The sequence below is a fragment of the Sebastes fasciatus genome, chromosome 10 (genome assembly GCF_043250625.1).
Source record: "Sebastes fasciatus isolate fSebFas1 chromosome 10, fSebFas1.pri, whole genome shotgun sequence".
Taxonomy (NCBI): domain Eukaryota; kingdom Metazoa; phylum Chordata; class Actinopteri; order Perciformes; family Sebastidae; genus Sebastes; species Sebastes fasciatus.
In genome coordinates this window covers 23,337,579-23,357,252 of record NC_133804.1, presented here as the reverse complement: position 1 = coordinate 23,357,252, position 19,674 = coordinate 23,337,579, and the positions used below count along the sequence as shown (strand labels likewise).

General features: G+C 38.3%; 3 protein-coding genes across 4 annotated transcripts; all 3 read left to right on the top strand.

The window, feature by feature from the left end:
* The first annotated feature begins 75 nt into the window (after positions 1–75).
* srp72 (signal recognition particle 72) lies at positions 76–9,880 on the top strand. Its single transcript, XM_074649047.1, has 19 exons — positions 76–235; positions 1,571–1,691; positions 1,977–2,097; positions 2,455–2,598; positions 3,041–3,152; positions 3,237–3,268; positions 3,796–3,920; positions 4,267–4,324; positions 4,418–4,549; positions 4,649–4,777; positions 4,971–5,043; positions 5,290–5,354; positions 5,461–5,556; positions 5,955–6,058; positions 6,573–6,650; positions 7,227–7,364; positions 7,526–7,566; positions 7,890–8,049; positions 8,695–9,880. Exons 1-19 carry the CDS (start codon positions 133–135, stop codon positions 8,873–8,875), a joined length of 2,013 nt encoding a protein of 670 aa, XP_074505148.1. The 5' UTR covers positions 76–132; the 3' UTR covers positions 8,876–9,880.
* A 1,422-nt stretch (positions 9,881–11,302) lies between these two features.
* Positions 11,303–12,670, top strand: LOC141775565 (snRNA-activating protein complex subunit 1-like). Its single transcript, XM_074649049.1, has one exon. It carries the CDS (start codon positions 11,416–11,418, stop codon positions 12,487–12,489), a length of 1,074 nt encoding a protein of 357 aa, XP_074505150.1. The 5' UTR covers positions 11,303–11,415; the 3' UTR covers positions 12,490–12,670.
* A 948-nt stretch (positions 12,671–13,618) lies between these two features.
* On the top strand, positions 13,619–18,468 carry arl9 (ADP-ribosylation factor-like 9). Of its 2 annotated transcripts, XM_074649050.1 has the most exons (5): positions 13,619–13,995; positions 15,509–15,686; positions 15,772–15,947; positions 17,353–17,511; positions 18,219–18,468. In XM_074649050.1, exons 1-5 carry the CDS (start codon positions 13,753–13,755, stop codon positions 18,315–18,317), a joined length of 855 nt encoding a protein of 284 aa, XP_074505151.1. In that variant the 5' UTR covers positions 13,619–13,752; the 3' UTR covers positions 18,318–18,468. The 2 variants fall into 2 exon arrangements, with proteins under 2 accessions (XP_074505151.1, XP_074505152.1); XM_074649051.1 differs by lacking the exon at positions 18,219–18,468 and having other exon boundaries at positions 17,353–17,661.
* The last annotated feature ends 1,206 nt before the right edge of the window (positions 18,469–19,674 follow it).

Here is a 19,674-nt window from a genome sequence, read left to right as displayed (position 1 = left end):
TTCGTTTCCGACTGTCACTCATCTTGTCTTTCGGACGGGAGCCGGCTCTTATCGTTCACTTAAAAGAGTCGGCTCTTTGAACCGACTCGTTCGCGACCGACACATCACTACTTGTGAGCCCATTCAGCCAAGATGGCGAGCGGTGGAGGAGTCTCGGTGGCTTCTCTGTGGACTGAAGTGAACCGCTGTGGACAGAATGGAGACTTTACAAGAGCCCTGAAAGCTCTGACTAAAAGTAGGTATCCACATCTGTCGTCGTTACTCTCAAACGGAACCGGAGCTGCGGTTACACGGTAGACAAACGGCTCCATGTCTTCACTAAGCTAAGCTAAAGCTAGGGGCCAGCTGTTAGCATGTGGCTAGGCTAACACATGTTAGACATCTACTTGTCAGGTCTGTAAAACACTGAGTTAGCTTTATATACCAAATACGTTTTACTAATTGTATACTCAAGTGTTTAAGCTACATATGTAGGTTTTATGTTAAGTAATAAAGTGATATTTTGCTCCAGAAATGCGCCGTCCTCTCCTGATGAGTGACGTGTCCCTATAGCAGGGGTCTCTAAGCAACCTGCGTCTCTTCAGCTCCTCGCGAGTGGCTCTCTGTACACCTATTAAAACATTAGTGGAAATGAATAACTGTTTTACTGTTTACATTTTCATTTTTATTTATCATTGTTGTAGGTCTATGGTACGAGGGTAAGACGGGGTATTAGGGGCACATTGAGGGAAAAAATAAATAAATCTAAGATTTCGAGAAATAAAGTCATGATATAACGAGAATAAAGTCACAAGTTCATGAGAAAAAAGTTGTAATTTTATGAGCATAAAGTCATAATATTACGAGAATAAAGTCACAAGTTTATGAGAAAAAAAGTTCTAATATTATAAGAATAAAGTCATAAATTTAAGAGAAAAAAGTCGTGATATTATGAGAATAAAGTCATAAATTTAAGAGAAAAAAGTCATAAATTTAAGAGAAAAAAAGTCGTGGTATTATGAGAATAAAGTCATAAATTTAAGAGAAAAAACCTGTAATTTTATGAGAATAAAGTCACAAGTTTATGTAAAAAAAAGTTGTAATATTATAATAATAAAGTCATAAATTTAAGAGAAAAAAGTCGTATTATGAGAATAAAGTCAATATTATAAAGTAGTAATTTTTACGAGTTATTTTCTTTTTTACTTGTAAAGTATGACTATTCTCGTTATATTACGATTTTTATTCTCCTAATATTATGATTTTATTCTGTAAATCTCGGATGTTTTTTTCCCTCAATGTGACTCCTAAAACTCTGTAGTACGTTTGCACTTTGGCCCTCACTGCATTAGACTTATATACTATATACTATATGGCTCTTTTGATAGTAAAGGTTGCTGACCCCTGGTCTAGCCTTACCTTATCATGGTGGGGAGCTAAACCAGCCTTCATTCACAAAACCGTTAAAACTTGTATTCGCTGTTGATTCCTCTTTTAATAATCTTGTTTTAAGTCAATGGTATATATTTTTCTTTAATCTGCATTATTAATGAATATTTCGGCTGTGTGTTTGTGTCCTCTTCTGTCACAGTTCTGCATGAAAACAGGGATGATGTGACGGCCCATCACTGTAAAATAGTTTGCCTTGTCCAGATTGGGAGCTTCAAAGAGGCGCTGAATGTCATGAACACACATTCAAAACTGCTCAGCAGGTAAACAAATGATTTATATTTCCTTGTTTATAACTCTTACATGTGTTGATTAGTAAAATGTGCATTCTATACTATATAATATGATATATACAGGATGCATATATACATTATGTATATATATATATATATTCATAACAAGATATAATAAGTAAGTAAGTAAACAATAAAGATGTAATAATTAAGTAAATGCTTTGCCATTGTTGATTCTTTACATCTACTTGCTTGCATGTCTTGCGATTTTCTCTATCTCTCTGTTGAAATAATGTTTTTTTTTCTCTTTCTCAGTGATGTTGTGTTTGAGAAGGCGTACTGCGAGTACCGGCTGAACAGAGTGGAAAGCGCCCTGAAGACCATCGAGGCTGCTACTGAACAAACAGACAAACTGAAAGAGCTCTACGGTCAAGTGGTACGGCTGTTTAGAAATGATATTATTACTGGATGCTTTTGATTTGTATACTGTTTACTTTTGAGACTTTTAAGGGGAAAGAAAACTGTGTTCCTGCCCACCCTCTTGTTGATGTGGTGTATCTTGCAAAAGCACACAATTTGTCCACAAGATCTGACTGATATGAGCTCTTAAACTGATGTGTATTTGTGGCTCAAAGCTGCTGAATATTGATATGAAGTATCTACTAATCTAACCTTGTAATTTTTATTTTTTAATATCTTTTATATCTCTCTACTCTCAAAGAGAACTATTTTTAATCACTGAAGCTTGTGGTGTTTGATTTAAAGACTCCGGCTCTCTCTTTTCATTGTCTAGTTGTACAGACTGGAGCGCTACGACGACTGCAAGGCCGTCTACACAGATCTGATCAGGAACTCCCAGGATGAGTACGAGGAGGAGAGGAAGACCAACCTCGCTGCTGTGGTGGCTTCTATGAGTCAGTGGGAGGAAGCTCCGTTGGTAAGCACTCCTCTACAAAATGTATTTTTTGGCTTTTTGACAGTCTACGTTTTGAGTTAACTCTGGAACAGTTTCTTTCACTTGAATGCTGAATATAACAAAATAAAGTAAAACGACTCAGGAGCTCATATTCAGATACTTCTTCAAATGTTTTTTACCAGTATTAATAGGCCGATATAATAACGATAGTTTGGAGCAGAAAAAAGCCGATAGCTCAGCCACTATCTGAGCCCAGTTGTGCCGTTAACGATAGTTTGTAAAACGTCCTATTGGTGTCTACCTTTAGTATGAATACCAGAGAGGAAGAGCTCAGACAGTCTGACCATGCTCAGCTCAAGGTTACTGGAACTGGAGTCAGACTGGATGTGTCACCAAGCAAATTACTGTGCATTTATTTAATTTTTTTGGTTATTAAGATGATGTGCTATATTGTCTTCTGCAGGAGGATTTAGGTCTTCCCGAGTCCACGTATGAGCTGTGCTACAATGCTGCCTGCGCTCTGATTGGCCAGGGACAGCTAACAGAGGCCAACAATAAACTACAACAAGCAGAAGGTCAGTCCCTCTCTGTTCTGCCTTCTCGGTCAAGTTTTTATCCTTTTTTTAATTTGACATTAACTGATTCTTTTTCTTTCACAGAGCTTTGCAGAGCCTCGTTGGCAGATGATTCTGTGAGTTATGCCTTGTTTTTCTAAAACATTTAAGCATCTTTCCATAAGACGGTAGAAGATGCTTCAGAGACGATGATGTGATGCACTTTGTGAAACTTTATATTTGTGTTTATTTATCTTGAAAGTTCATTAAGTGGAAAATGAAAAGAGAGTGAACCCTCATAGAATAAAGGACTTGATAATGAAAAAGCACAAACAATTATGAAATCTTATTTTCAGTAATATTTTTTTATCTGGAGAGTGAAGTTGTCTTGTTAAATCTTACTGAACAGAAGGCAGCAGCCAACATTTTTAATTCCCAGAAATAGTCTGGACAAAAAATAAGATTGGTATTTTGAAATTGATATTTGTTTGAGTTGAGATGTTACCAAGGTAGAGGATGGATGGCAATAAAATATTGATATTACCAGAAACTACAAATTGATCAAGTAGGAATTATTATGGTGTTTTTATTTTTAAGAAATGTACAACAATGCCCATGCTTGTCTTAATTCTCTCAGGATAATCACTGTCATTGTCACTTTCAGGATGTGACTGAGGAGGACATCGAGTCAGAGCTGGCCGTCATCCATTCTCAGATGGCGTTCATCATGCAGTTACAAGGTCGGACAGACGAGGCCCTGCAGCTCTACAACCAGGTCATCAAGCTCAAGTGAGTGCAGCGTTCATTGCATTTAAAGCAGATGATGAGAATGTAGATAAGACATGATAAATGAATTACACTCAAAATACTAGTGTATGAAGGTGGAGAGAGAGCCTGTAATCATAACTGTATATATACAATGATTTAAGAAGCGCTGGATTAATTCTTTTTAATATCACGGTTATTGTCAATACCGGTATATCACGACACCCCTAGCTGTGATGGCAATTCATGCTACATTTGTGCCAGAAACAGTTTAAAAGGCATTTCTAAAGTCCACACACAACTTGTACTTTTTATGTGTCAACAGTGGAGATGTCAAATAGATATTCCATAATGTGCTCTTAATTTGCAGGCCATCAGATGTTGGGCTGCTTGCTGTGACCGCCAACAATATCATTACAATAAACAAGGTGAGTGTGTGACAAATCTTACCAAGTTAAATATTTCATCATAAAAGCAACAGCAGCAGTGTTTTAATTAAAGCTCTGTTTCTGTTTTCTTAGGACCAAAACGTGTTCGACTCAAAGAAAAAGGTGAAACTGACGAACGCTGAAGGTGTCGAATACAAGCTGGCGACGAAGCAGCTGCAGGCTATCGACTTCAACAAAGCCCTCCTGGCCATGTACACTAACCAGGTAGCTAACAAGCTGCTGTGAGTCAGATGAAGAGGATGAACAGAATTTTAGATTTAATTACTGATGTATGATGCATTTTTTGCTGTTTGCCATCAACAGGCCGACCAGTGCAGGAAACTGTCATCCAGTCTTCAGTCTCAGAATCCGGGTCACCCGCGGCCGGTCCTCATCCAGGTCGCTCAGCTGTGCAGAGAGAAGCAGCATAGTCGGGCCATAGAGCTGCTCCAGGTAGAAATGAACAACACTGCTCGATGTATTCAGTCTGATTATTCTTTGTCCCCCCCTTTTAGTTACTGCAATAATGTAGTTTATTTAGTATGTTAAACAGGATTCTATGAAATGATTTAGTTTAGTTTGGTATGCATTCAGTGATTTGTATTTTCTTAAGATCATGCTTACTGACTATTCTTTTGTTTTCCAGCAATTCTCAGACCAACATCCAGAGAGTGCATCTGGCATCAAACTGACAATGGCACAACTCTACTTAATACAAGGTACTGACATGTTTTAATATTGATTACGGTTTGATGCATTTAGAAAGTTCTTTCTCTCTTAGGACAGGATATCCGTTAAAAATGTTTTAGCTTCCTATAATAAATACATGCATATCTTTGTCAAATGAAAGCATGTTTTATTGGTTAAGTGGGTAGTTTATTCAGTTTCTAAATCATTGGAGTGCCTAAATAGTGGCTGCATTTGTGTTATAATCCTGTTTTTTTTTTTTTTTTGGGGGTCCTCAGGTCACGTAACAAAAGCTTGTGATGTTCTACGGTCCATTGAAGAGTTCAAGCACAAATCGGGGATGGTAAGGCTGTTTGGATTTGTGACCATTTAGTTACTGCGTAAACTCTTTGATTTAGCTTCAGTCAACTCTCACACTGTTCATCTAAACTGTGTCAATCTCTCCTCAGATTTCAGCTCTGGTAACGATGTACTCCCACGAAGAAGACATTGACAGCGCTATTGAGATTTTCAAACAAGCCATTGAGCACTACCAGTCTGAACAGGTTTGTGTCCAACATCTCTCACTCTGTTGCAAGTTGATATAAGACAATAGTGATTCTTTTGTGACTCTAGTGAGTCTTCCTGTGAACTGGGTAGCTAACTTTGGCAACGATGGCCACCTACAGAAACTCAAAATATAAACAATTCAACATTCATGGAACAAAACAAATCCACTGTATTTGATTGATGAGTCATCTGCAGGAACGGCAGTTCAGGAAACATTGCAGCATTGAGGGCTTCAGAGAATAAAGTCTAAACAAAGATGGAGTCAAATTTAAAGTAGTTAAGGCTGTGGGTAATACTTTCATCTGACAAGACAAGCCAACACATGAACTCTTTTGTGATATCTGAATGTGTTTCCACTGTGTGTAATCAGCAGCCTGTTCTTCCTCCTCCACAGACCGGATCCGCTGCACACTTGGCACTTGTACGAGAAGCTGCCAATTTCAAACTGAAGTACGGACGGAAAAAAGAGGCCATTAGTGATCTGGAGCAGCTGTGGAAGTGAGTTACAGCCCTGCAAAACACTCTGAGGTTCAACATGTGTCGAGTATTTGGGAAGGGGGGGAAACACATAATGTGCTCCTTTAGAGGTTATTTCACAGATGTTGATTCTGCTTTTTGTTTTATCAATCTCGTCGGCATGATTTCAAGTAGCTCATATGTTTATTGAGTTCTCAAAAAGGTTGATAAACATCGTTACAATGTGCTTATAGAGCAGAAAATACAAATTATAAAATGAGAAACTTAATGTGAAGGCGAAGCATTTATTCATTTACATATTTATGCAGCACATCTGTGAGTGTGTGCGAGATTTAAAGGAATAGTTCTGGTGTTTTCTGACTATGGATAAGTACCTCATACAACCCCACTTCAGAACATCCAAACTATCACTTTAGCCTTTCTATTTTTTGTTCGTCTATGTTTGTCAGGTGATGGTCATTTTTATTGCAGCATTTGTTTGAATTCCTTCTTTTACAACAATGAAGCTTAATTTGTTTATTTCTTCTTTAAACAGGCAAAACACCAACGACATCCACACACTGGCACAACTCATCTCGGCGTATTCTTTGGTGGACACGGATAAAGCCAAATCGTATCCTTTTCACCTACTGAAATTATTGAAATGGAAGACACTAAAGCTGAAACAATAAGTTTTTAGTAGTTGGCAACTGTTTTAGTACTCTTTAAGTTGTTTCAGACATTTTTCAAGCGAAAACACCAAACAAGTTTCTCAAATGTGAGTTTTTTCTGTGATATAGGAATATCTTTGTTGTTTTGGATTAATGATCAGATAAAACGAGGAATATGAAGACGCCTCCTCAGTTTTTATGAAAATTTAAAAAGGCATTTTTGACATTTTATAGACAAAATGATTAATTAGTTGTGAAAATTGTTAATTGCAGCCCTAGAAGACCACACCATCGATGCTATTGACTAGTATGATGTTAATTGCATCGAACATAGCATTGGAGCTCCATCATTTATCATCCAACCTGAGATTATCATGATATTTTCATTTTACTGTATATACACTACAAACTCTTGTATAACATTACCTTTCTAAGAATAAAAATGCAAAAACCCTTAGTTTAGGACTCTTTTAGATGACCTTATGATGGTGCAAATGAAAATGTACATTCATTGTTATATCCTTAGCATTTCTCTCCAGCCTCAGCAAGCACCTGCCCTCTGCAGACACAATGGCGCTCAATGTGGACGTGGACGAGCTGGAGAACTCCCACGGGGCCACCTACGTCAGGAAAAAGGCTGCTAAGGTCACAGTAGAAAAACCTCCCAAAGAACAAAGGTAAACCCTCATTACTCTCTTCAACATCGGCTTCATGATGTTCATAACATTTACTAAATTTAGATTTATGTTTGTTTTTGTTGTATTGAGCAGAGTGAGAAGGATGAGCTTAGTTTCATTTTCACCTCCTCAATGCTAAAACTTTTGCGTTTTCTTTACAGCCAACCAGGCGAGATCAAAAAGAAGAAGAAGAAAAAGAGAGGTAAGCCATTAATCAAATATTGTTTGTGCGACAGATTATTTCCAAAATAATTAAAAGGTCACTTGCTCTCAGGAAATATTAGGATTAAAGTAAAACAAATCGTTACTATTCAAAAGGTCTTTATAGCCTCTTATACAATAGTTCATTGAGGTATATCATGTGTACACCTTTTAAGATAATATATATGTATACATTTCTTTGTGCATTTCTGCTGCAAATGAGGGGGCTGTCATTCCTCCCCACAGATCCGTCTCATATATTTACTCACACTACACAGAGCTGAGTGCTACCTTTCAGTGATTCTTCCTGATGTTCATGTTTAGGCAAACTTCCCAAGAACTGCGACCCCAAAGCGACCCCTGACATTGAGAGGTGGATGCCCATGAGGGAGCGTACCTACTACAGAGGCAAGAAGAAGGGGAAGAAGAAGGAGCAGATAGGAAAAGGCACACAGGGAGCGACAGCAGGAGCTTCGGCCGAGCTGTGAGTAAAGAAAGAATCACATGCATATGCACATCACCTGCAAATGGAGTTGTCTGGGTGCAATTTCCTGTAATTGAAACCCAGTAATCAACTGCACTAATGGAGGAAAAGCAGCAGAGATTGTCCTGTTTGTTTCCCTGCCAACAAATCCTCAGTGGAGACGTCCAGCTGCTGTGCAGAAGAAACAGCTTGTGTGTTATTATGGCCAAAATAAAAATATTCTCAGTCTGACCCAAAGTAGAAATCCATATGCTGAGACTATCAGAAAGACTTCTACACTTAGGAAAGACATAACAATTCATCATATTTAATAAGTTGATCACATGTTTTGTCTGTAAATTTAAAGTAAAATAAATGTAGTGAAGTACAAATAAGGTGTAATTTATATAGGATTAAGTTTTTTTTATTAATTTCATTATTTGTAATGAAATTAGGTTTGGATAACTTTAGACTAATTACACATGACACCTACGACAGGTTTGGATCACTTGTAAATTGTGTTCGTAACGAAGACAAAATTCTAAATATGAGAAAATTGGTGAATGTGACGAGTTCACCTAAATCACTCGTACAATCTGTTTTGTACGAGTGGTTCTTGCATGAGGCCCAATCTGTGACACGATCCTGGCTCATATTCTGTTTCAGGGATGCCAGTAAGACAGCCAGCAGCCCCCCTACCTCCCCCAGACCAGGGTCTGCATCCGGTTCATCTACAGCCCCCGCCAGCAACGTGGTCCCCCCACGACAGCAGAAACCTGCAGCCTCGGGGGCCACGCGCAAGAAGGTACCACAGAAGAAGAAGAAGGGAGGCAAAGGAGGCTGGTAGTCGGAGGGAAGCAACACATGAGGCAGAGAGGGGCCATGAGATACGGTGATGTCTCACCAAGAAATCATAAGCTTTTCTCTTTTTTACGTTTCAAGTTAAATTTACTTTTGTTCTGGATATTCATTTAAATATGTGAAACCAAAAGATCCCCTCTGGTGTTAAAAGTACAGAAGAGGGAGAGTATTTAAAGGACAATTCCACTGAAATTAACTTTTTGTTGCTCTGCAAAAGCAGATTTCAGCAGTGTTTCGTTTTTTTCTTTTTTACTCATGACCTTCTGAGGTCACAGTAAAATTGATTAAACTACAGATGTTGCCACCTAGTTTTTCATTAAAGGTCAGAAAAAAGGAAAAAACTTTTTTTTTACTGTTATCTGATGCTCTATTTTTTTTTTTTTTTTTATCAAAATGACTCACATTCGTCCCCCTTGTAATGTGTGAGGTTTTCACAGAGACACTGCATACAGAAACATCTGTAAATGTCTTAAATAAAATGTGATAATAGATTGTTTGGTTGATCCATCCAACCACTATTCAATGAAGTTTCAATTGAATCATTAAAATCATGTCCCTACTCACATCATCAGATTCAACATTTTCATTTAATTCAGTGTCATTGCTGTATATTATAGCATTTTTTCTTAATATTGTTAATTAATAACTTAAAATCCACAGATCAATTCAAATGGTTAAGACCGTAGAAAATAAACTGCTTTTGCATAGTAACTTTAAGTCACATTTTGGGAGAATTGTCCTTAATATCTCTTGGGTCTGAGTATTAGGATCTCATACTCTGACTGTTTGCTTCATGTTTCCTTAAATTGTCCCTTTACTTTCAATCAGCTGCAAAGATGCAACGTTAAAGAATATTTATTTTTGAATCCCTGAGTTGGTCTAAATTCAAGCAAAAGAATTTAAATTCTTGAATTTAATTCTGTCCAAAGCATGTTTTAGGACCAAACAGGTGTCCCTTTTTGTTAAGTCTTAATAAAACCCTTAACAATGACACATGACCCCTGTTTCCTATAACATTTAACTAGATGGCTTCTACCCTTGAACTGCATTTGCATTAGTTGATTTATATTTGATGGAATTGAATTTCATCTGCTTATTTAGGTAAAAAGAGAGATTTGTTTTGGCAGGAGGAGCCCCCTGGGGGTCACACAGTAGATTAAATTGTCATTTATTGAGAAAGAATATGAATCTGCCTTTCAAAATAAAAGCAGGTAAATATAATTGTCACAAAATTCTCATAGAGCAGCTCGAGTAAAGCGCTGACTAGCTGATGTTAGGAAACCGTCCTGTACATAAATATATTAACAAAGCAAGTCACAGCAGTGTTTATGTTAATCTATATGCAATTCTTATTTGATTTTCACATCACAAGTTATAGAAAAAAAATACATCTCCCAGTATTTAACAATCAGAATCAGATTTATTTGTAAGTACATACATGAAAGGAATTTGACTCCAGTTTTATGGATCTCTCTTGATTTAGGCCTACTTTCACAGAAATAGAAATAACAGTTAGAGACAAGGACGACAAAGCTGTATATAAAGAACCAATGACCCACTATAATATAAGAAATAAATGTCTATATACAAGTCAAGTGTTCTGTAAGTTGTACGGTTACTCTAATTCAGTGGCACTCAATATGGACAAGAAAGGTGATGAGAAAGGAAAAAAAGTATTTCTCATTATCTTCATCTCTGCTGTGCAGGAGGTTGTGTAGTCAACTTTGGCGATAATCATTTTTATTAAGTTAACCCCAACCAATATAGATATATTAAATGTATTCCATGTATGTTAAGGGGACTCAATGCTGTATACAAGTGTAATATCCCGGTAAACCACACCTGATGGTTATGGTGCATTCACGTGCTCCTCGGATGTTCCCATTTCTTGAGGTGGGAAGTCGTTCTTCTGACTTTGTTGTGTTCATGAGCTTTAATTATTAATGTGGTAAAGACATGGACGCTAAAGAAGTTTTGTTGTATTTTATTGCTCAGAACGTTTAAAACAAGTTGATAGCTGTTAAAATATAAATATATTTAAAACCACTAAAATATTGCTTTACCTGACCTGTTATCAGGGTAATAAATAACCTTTCTAACTAATCTACGTGGACAGCAACTAGTTATATAATAGGCCTACCATATTACAAATATTTACTTACATGTGAGCAGAAAAATGATATGCAAGACGTGAATTAATAAAACCTTTCTTACATCATACATATACTTTCTCCCACCATGTTTCTGCGTAATATGACACGGAAAGTCGTGTAGGTTGCCAAAATTTTCACGACTTGATGGGGACATTCACATGAATTTCCCCAGTTGGGAACTCACTTTTCTGATTATTCTGACACCATTTGAATGCAGCCTTAATCGCCATAATTGACGACTCCTCGTTGTGGGCGTGGTTCTCAGGTAATTGACAAACCTCATGTGCTGTGAATCCATCCAGAGCTCCTTCAGATTCCTGTCCAAGCAGTCTTGAGTTTCAGTGCTGACTGAGGTTGTTGTTTTGTGGACAGGATGCCTCGTGTGCAGCCTCTTTACTCTGAATTCTTCTACCATCCTCTAACTGAGGATGTGGAGGAACTACTGGCTCGTTTCCAGCACACTGACTCCATCAGGTATGAGGAGTTTTCAGCCATTTGGAGGGAGATGAGCTTCTCAGATGTTTTCATAGGTATCATCAGTGAGGGAGAAATGAAGAGATTCTGCAGAGTAGCGCTGGCCACAGCCGTGAAGTTCTTCCTGCCTCCATACAGCTACCAGATCAGAGTGGGAGCCTTATATCTGATGTATGGTTTGTACTATACACAACTTGCCACTCCACCTGTGCAGATTAGATTCGCCATGAGGGACTGGGCTATAGTCCAGAAGTTTATCAAGGACTCTGTGGATTCTGGGCATCAAGATATTGCTTATATAATTAAGAAGCTTGTTGCAGCCAAAGCCATACATTACGTCGCCATGCCACATTTTCTCAGCTTCCAAAAGCAGAGGAAGCCAAAGAGGGAGCCTTTGTGTGCAGAGTTTGTTGGGAGGACCACAGCCGTCCAGGAGCTTGCCTCTGCAGAGATCCTGGTGGAGCTGGCCAACATCCAGAGCCAGTATGAGAATCTGAAGGAGGCCACGGTGGAGGTCAAAGGCCACGCCACCATGACACATCAAGGCTTTTCCGCCGGCCTGAAAGACTGCATGTCAGAGTTCACCACGTGGCAGCAGAAGACTTTCTCACAGGATAACAAAGACAAGAACTCTGATGAGGAAGAGGATGAGGAGACGCCAACTGAGTCCAGCAGCAGGAGGGCCAGACTCCTGTCCTCCATCAAGCAGAAGAGCTACGGCATTTTCCCGGACGCGTCCAAGTCCAGGAGGCATCGACAGGGTGAGACGGTGGATTCCTCCGGCTCAGGAGCAGAGCAGCTCCAGGACACGGCTCTGCAGCGAAAGAGGCCTCCGTCACTGCGAGCTCGGACCTGGCAGAGTCTCGGGTTGACGAAGGAGAACTGCAAGCTCCAGATGTGGCTCCTGAGTGCTCCTGAGCAGGAGAGGGTCCCAGTAAAGAGGACCAGCCACACGGCACCTTTCAAAGCATGATGGGAAGAGAGGAAGGAGGACGTTCAGCTCCACAAAGAAGTTCTGTCCTTTGTTTTTTTGTTCTTCCTGGTTAAATAAAGGGAAAATAACCTTTTTAGTTTGATAAACAGTTGGATTTGAGTTGATTTTCACTGGGATTCTTTGATTTATTAATAAATGTATTTCATTCTCACCTTCACAATCTGGACTGTCTTGTCTTTTGTCAGGTGACTCAGCTGGTTATTTCAAACCTTGACGTCTGCACAGAAAACACCAACCAACACCACTGTTTTTGGTAGGCCTACATGCTTTTTGTTACCATATTAATGATTTTCTTGCCATGTTAATTCATGGATGTGCATGTACGATTTCAGAATCCGGTTGAGTAGAAGAAAATAAGAGTATTTCTGCTTTTACATAAGTAAATGATCTGAGTACTTCTTCCACCACTGGTTATAATCGATGGTGTAAGAAGTATTCAGAGCCAGTTAAAAGACCTGCAAGTATTATCAGCAACATGTACTTAAAGTTTTAAGAACTCATTATGCAAAAAAAGATTATTTGATGTTTTATTTTATAATACTCCATTACAAGTAAACGCCCTGAATTCTGAATGTTACTTAAAAGTGCAGAAATATTATCAGCAAAATGTAGTGAAAGTATCAAAAGTAAAAGTACTCATTATGCAGAACAGTTGCTTTCAAAGCGTTGAATATTATATTTTTCTGTTTTTATCACTAACATACATTTTAATGTTGTACTGCTTCAATTTGGAGTCAATTTGAAATTCTTTATACTACTGGGTGGATTAGTAATACAGTAATTCATCATACCATAAAAGCATAAGTTTTTTGTTTTCTTTAGTCTATGTAATTAGTAAATAGTGGCTGTAACATGTCGCCCTCAAGCGCTGAGATTGTAACACTGCATCAACAAAAGTGGTGCTCTTCATACCGGAAGTATCGTTTGGAGGAGTTTCCTCGGTAGTGGCGAGAAGGGAGCCCGCAAACTGTGGAAACTCTCGCGAGATTGTTAAGGTTAGCCATTGATCTCGAATAGTTAAGGTCTTCGGGCAGCGAGTCTCGCGAGAGTTTGTGCATGTTTTTTGCAGATTTCGCGGTTTGCGGGTCCCCATTTAGACCCGACCGGGTTCCTCCTCAGACAGCTTCCTGTCTTGTTAATCCACTTGTTGAGTAGCTTGAGGAAGAAGAGGAGGTGGATTCAAAGTAAAAACTTCCACTCAAAGTCAACAACAATGGCGGAAACGGACGGGTAAAAAGCATCATGTTGGGTCTGAGGGAAGCCGGTGTCGTCGGTGCTTCCGTCGCGGTCGCTGGAGGAGTCGCTTATCTGATCTGGACCTTCACCTCCTCCTCCTCCAGCGGAGAGGAGGAGAAGAAGCCTGAAACACGACCGGAGAAAGACGGTCAAAGTGCCGAAGAGGAGCCGGAGAGAAGAGGGGAAGCTGTCGTGGTCCCTGCTGCTAAAGCTCCGCTTGTTGCTGCTGAAGCTCCGAAAGCACCGGAGGTAAAACACGTTACCGGGACACACCTTCATGGAGACCGCTGCTGGAGCTTAGTAGTACTATGTAACTTCTAAAAATACACTTTTCTATTTTAATTTGACTTCCAAATGTTCTTTACAAGGTTAAAGACAAGGGGAAAACTGAGCACATTTAGCTGCTTTTCACCTAAATAAAGGTTTAGTTTTAGGATGAAGACACATTTATAACGTTACACCCTAAAAAATAAAACAAAATACAGCAGCTACAGAAAATATATTGTGTTTTAGGTTTGCCTTTTAATCATGAACATCATCCAGACTTTAAAAACTACTACTAAATTCAGCTAGATATCTTTTTATTTTTATGGTTACAACAGTAACAAGTTCAAACAAGTTGTCTGAGGGGTTGCTGTGGGGGATTCTGGGAAATGTAGTTATCACACTGACTAAAATAGTTACAGAAAATTAACCATTTTCTAATTTAACAAATTCATTTTTAGTTTAGTCATCGTTTGAGTAATTTCTTCATGCCAAAAATACCAATATGTCACTAGTTCCAGGCTCTTAAATGTGAATATTTGACAGTAAGTAGAATATATTGAATCACTTGGGGCTCTGGGAGACTGTGATGGACATTTCACAGACCAAAAGACTAATAATTAATCAGGAAAGTATTTTGCAAATGAAATGGTTAGTTACAAATCTAAAATAGACATACATTAAAAAAAAATTCTTTCTTATAAACTCTTTGTGTCACATCACTGTTTTGAAAATATATTTTTGTATTGGCTGCGGGGCCAGTTATCACACCTTAATAGTATCAAAGACCATTAAGTATCAAAAGCTGAGATTAAATCATATATTAAATGGATCAAACAATAAACTGATCATGAAAATAATATGCAGTTTTACGGAAAACTTACAATACAATACAACTATAGATAATCTTCGCCCCAGAGTTCAAGGTGATGACTTAAAATGATTTTGTGACTGATGTCCCAAAAGAAAAGCAGGAAATCGTCACATTTTAGATGATAGATACTTTATAAGTAAGTAAGTACTAACATAAAAGTAAAAAAAAAGTGCCCCTTGAAGCATGCACGTGCTTCAAGAGGCCAACTTTTTTGCAACCATTTTTGTCTGACAACTGACTTAAAACAGTAAATCAATTACCAATATTGTTGTAGTTAAATTTCTGTGTACATGTTTCAGCTCCATCGTATCAAACTGTCAGGTATTGAAAGTTGCAAGTCAATGCAGATTCTTTTTAGTGTTTAGTTATTGATTGATCAAATGTTACTGATTTTTAAGACTATGCTTTAGTCTATGTCTAAGTTTTTGTACAACTGCTTTATGTTAGGTCAATATTCAATATTTTCATCTGAGGTTACTTAGGCTTATTTTTCTAAATAGAAACAAGAGTTTTGTGCAAAAGCATTTCTCAAAGTTCGGTATCTTTATGGTATCAGTACAGAAACTCCTGTATCACATAATATCCAGCCTTAATCTAATATGTACTGGTCTGTGTGTGCTGCAGTCCAAGCCTGTGGAGTCAACGGGGACCCAGGTTCTGGTTCTGGGTCTGGATGGAGCCGGTAAGACCAGCCTGCTGCACTGTTTGTCCACCGGTGTCCTGGAGCAGGACATGCAGCCGACGCAGGGCTTCAACGCCGTCTCCATCAACAGAGAGGATCTGCACATCGAGTTCCTAGAAAGTAAGTCTCAACTCAAAACTGATGATCAACGATGTCCCTTCTGCTTCAAGTCTCTCATGAGTTTGACGTCATATGTGTCTGTCAGTTGGAGGTAAAGAGGATCTACGGCCGTACTGGCAGAAATACATGTCCAGGGCCCTGCTGCTGGTGTTTGTGGTCGACTCCTCCAACCCACAGCTCTTCCCCGTCGCTATGAAGCATTTACATGAGCTGCTGGCGTCCGACCCCCGCCTGCCTTTAATGGTACTGGCCAACAAACAGGTGAGTGTGACAGAAACACTCTCCAGAACAAAGGCCTCTTGTCCTCGAAGGACTTTCAACAGTTCATAATTAGAGACTTTTGTTTTCACACCAGCTGCAACGAACGATTATTTCATTATCAATTTATGTACCGATTACTTTCTCAATTAGGCGTTTGGTCTAAAAATTGTCAGAAAATATAGTGTAAAAGGTCCATCACAGTTTCCCAGGTTCCAAGGTGACATCTTCAAATGTCTTGTTTGTCCGAACAAAACTCCATAACGCAAATATATTCTGTTTTAATCATCAATATAGTTGCAGAGTTCGTTTTCCGTTAATCAACAAATTGATTAATCGTTTCAGCTATAGTGTTCAGATGGGATTTTATTGTTTTGGTTCAGAAATGTGTAAAAGTGTGATCCAAATGTAAGTCATAGCATCACCACTAAAATGTAAAACACATGATTGTAACCTGCTTTCACCACCAAATTGATGATGTATTTAATATATGGAGTAACAGTGTTTTCTACACAGAAGGCGTTTCAGCTGTGTTTTTCAGTTGAACGTCTCACTAGCATCTGAGGGAACAGATTCACTCCTCAATCCAGCTCTTTACACAGGCGCCGTAACAGCTCGCACTTCATTTGCACTGTACGCGGGTAAACGAGACCCAAAGCACATTAACGTACTCTGATTCCATGAAAAGTGTTTTGCAAACACAGGAGTAAAACAGGCCATTGTAAAGGTCTAACAATCAGACACTATTTGAAGGATTTTAAAACTCCTCATTGCCAATACAGCCACATAGACTGCACACATTTTCACAAAGATTGTCTCATTTTATTATAAACAAAAAGTCATGTCATAAGAATAATTAAAGATGCTGCATTCTCAAAAATCTGGTAAAGAGAGTTTTGAGTTGATATGTTAGTTTTGATTTAAAAAAAAAAGTCAAAGTAACATTGCACACAGTTGGAGAAACACAGTTGGGTTTTTTTGAGGAAATTCTGTGAAGTTTTTGTGAATTTACTTGTATCAAAATAAATAAATATTTAGTATGAAAGCATATCTTTTGTTTTATCAGAACTCAATTGTGTCAGTGGAAAAAAATGATCAAAATATATTTTTTGTTAATCAGATTTTATAAATCTTACATGAATTCAACATCGTAATAATTCTGCCTTTTAATCCAAGAAAAGCTGATAATACATCTCATACATTGAAAGAAAGGAAAAGAGGATGCTTCACTTACATCATCTGAAACTACTTAGAAGGTAGTTTCCCTGCTGCTTTCAGAGGCCCTTCAACCGGATCTGCCCCTGTCCAGTACAGAGCAAATATCCTCTGATGTATCTTTTATAATAAAGTAAGGGGATGATTAAAAACTCCACCCAGATGTCTCCTCATGTTTGTCTGATGTTTCCAGGACCTTCCAGGAGCCTGCAGCATTACCGACCTCCATGACGCCCTGTCTCTGTCTGAGGTCGGAGACCGCAGGTTGTTCCTCATCGGTACCTACGTGAAGAAGGGCGAGGCAGAGCTCAGCTCCGGCGTTCAGGATGCTCGGGACCTGATCATCCAGATGGTTTGTGACGGCAGATAAAACACTCACTTAGCCCTGGGTTTTTGATTAAAAAAAAATTTAATAGGTTCTCTGCATCTTTTCATCTAAATGTTCTCACTACACCAGGTCGGCTGAAACTCTTATTTATTTATGAGAAACCTAAAATATGTTTGTTGTTTTGGTATGATAAAGCTAGGATTATAAAAGTCCTACATTTTTGATTTGGAAGTGTGAAACTTCACTGACTTTGACAACTATTTTTCTTGTTTCACCGTTACCAAAAGACCCGATCTTAAAGGAATAGTTTGGGTGTTTGAGGTACTTATCCATAGTCAGTGTATTACCTACAGTAGATGACGGTCGGTCGGTCGGTCGGTCGGCGACTGCTATGGATGGGGCCGGTAGCAAAACGTATTTTGGCAACCTAAAAGAATGGCACACATAAAAATATCAATACTAGTTTAAATGTACGCTATATTAAGAATATTTTCACCTCTTTACCTCGCTCTATCTGACGGGGAACTGAAGCTGTTGTATCCATCTATACTTCCTTCAAAACCGCCAGACTCCATCAACAAAAAGTCATTTTACCTTGCAGAACATGGGAGTTGCTGGTATTCGTACTAACCAAAGTCACACAATCGAGGCAACGGTAGACCAGCAACTACTGTGTTATAAATATATATAAACGTATAGAATATCAAACATGTATTGATTTTTTTTTTTAGGTGGGCCTTTCTTATAGGTGGCTAAAATATATGTTTCACAGCAGTACATCACTTAGTATCCTTACTCCTGTTGGTTTCTCCAAACTGGGGACGTGCTGACCATCATCTATTGTAGGTAATACACTGACTATAGATAAGTACCTCATACAACCCCACTTCAAAACACCCAAACTATCCCTTTAATAAATGAGTTGTGTTAATTTAATTGGGGGCCTACAGCACACTCCTAACAGCTTGTGTTCGAATGTTATCTTCACCAAAGATTTATTCTCATCCAGGCAGGTGACGAGTTTCACCAATAGATCATGAATGTTTCTCTATACAAAGACTGCTTCTTTCTCCTCATGTCATTTAAGCACTGTAGATGATGAATCACGAGCAACTCTAGAAGCAGTTCAGCCTTCAGGTTTTAATGCAGATTGTCAGATGGTACACAATCACAGTGGATTTATTTCAGGCCGTCTGTGTTGTGTAGCTGCCGGATGCAGCTTTTATCACCAGCAATGAGTTAACAGTCTGTTAGCATCATGGATGTAGTTTTTTTATTTTATTAAATTTATTTTTCTGATTTGGACTGTATCATACTGATTGTCACGATCCACAGAATATTCAATACCTCGACATAAAGACTTAAAGCTGTACCGTGCAGCATTTTCATATCAAATACGAGAGTACAAAGTGAGGCTCCCCATCCCTTCTGATGAAGAAACACAAAACTTAAGTCTGCTGTGATGGTACATGACAAGACAAGACATGATTTATGAGCTTTTAAATTATCATTTTTCAAACAGTGAGCTCTTTCAGCCATGTGGGGCCGCCAACATGCAAACTTGACTCTTACAGCTTTAATAAAAAGAAGACATTAAACTTGTTTTCCCGTTGACAAGCTCTCTGATGTGTCATTAATATTTAAACTGAAAAATAAACGGAGTTGTTGAACGGAGCAGGTAGAGTGGATATTTCCTTTCAATAATCAGCTGTTTTATCGTCATTTTACAGATTACAGCTTTAAAACATTATTGCTTTTATGACACAAGTTCATTGTTAAATACTTTGATAAGTGTTAAGTCTATCTTAAAAGAGGGAATTTACTTTATCTTAAAAAATAACTCCGATAACGGAAATATAAACCAGATTTCTTTGTCTTTCTAGACGTCTTTTGGATTAGCGTTGTGTTTTTGCTTGTTCAGAGAGATGCGCTCAGCTGCTTGTTTTGTTGTCTTAATACTGTTTTATTCGGTGATATATGTTTAATAAGCCACTCTTAACTTTGGGATGAAGGGGAATTATGTTGTTGATGAGTGCAAAGCCTTCATGTGTACCATTTTTTTAGGAATTTACATGTTTCAAAGAGCACATTTTCTTAAAATTTCATCCACATTTTCAGAGCGTTTTTTTTCCAATACCAAAACATCTCAACAAACAGTATTGTGTGAACAGTTTGATTGTCTTATAT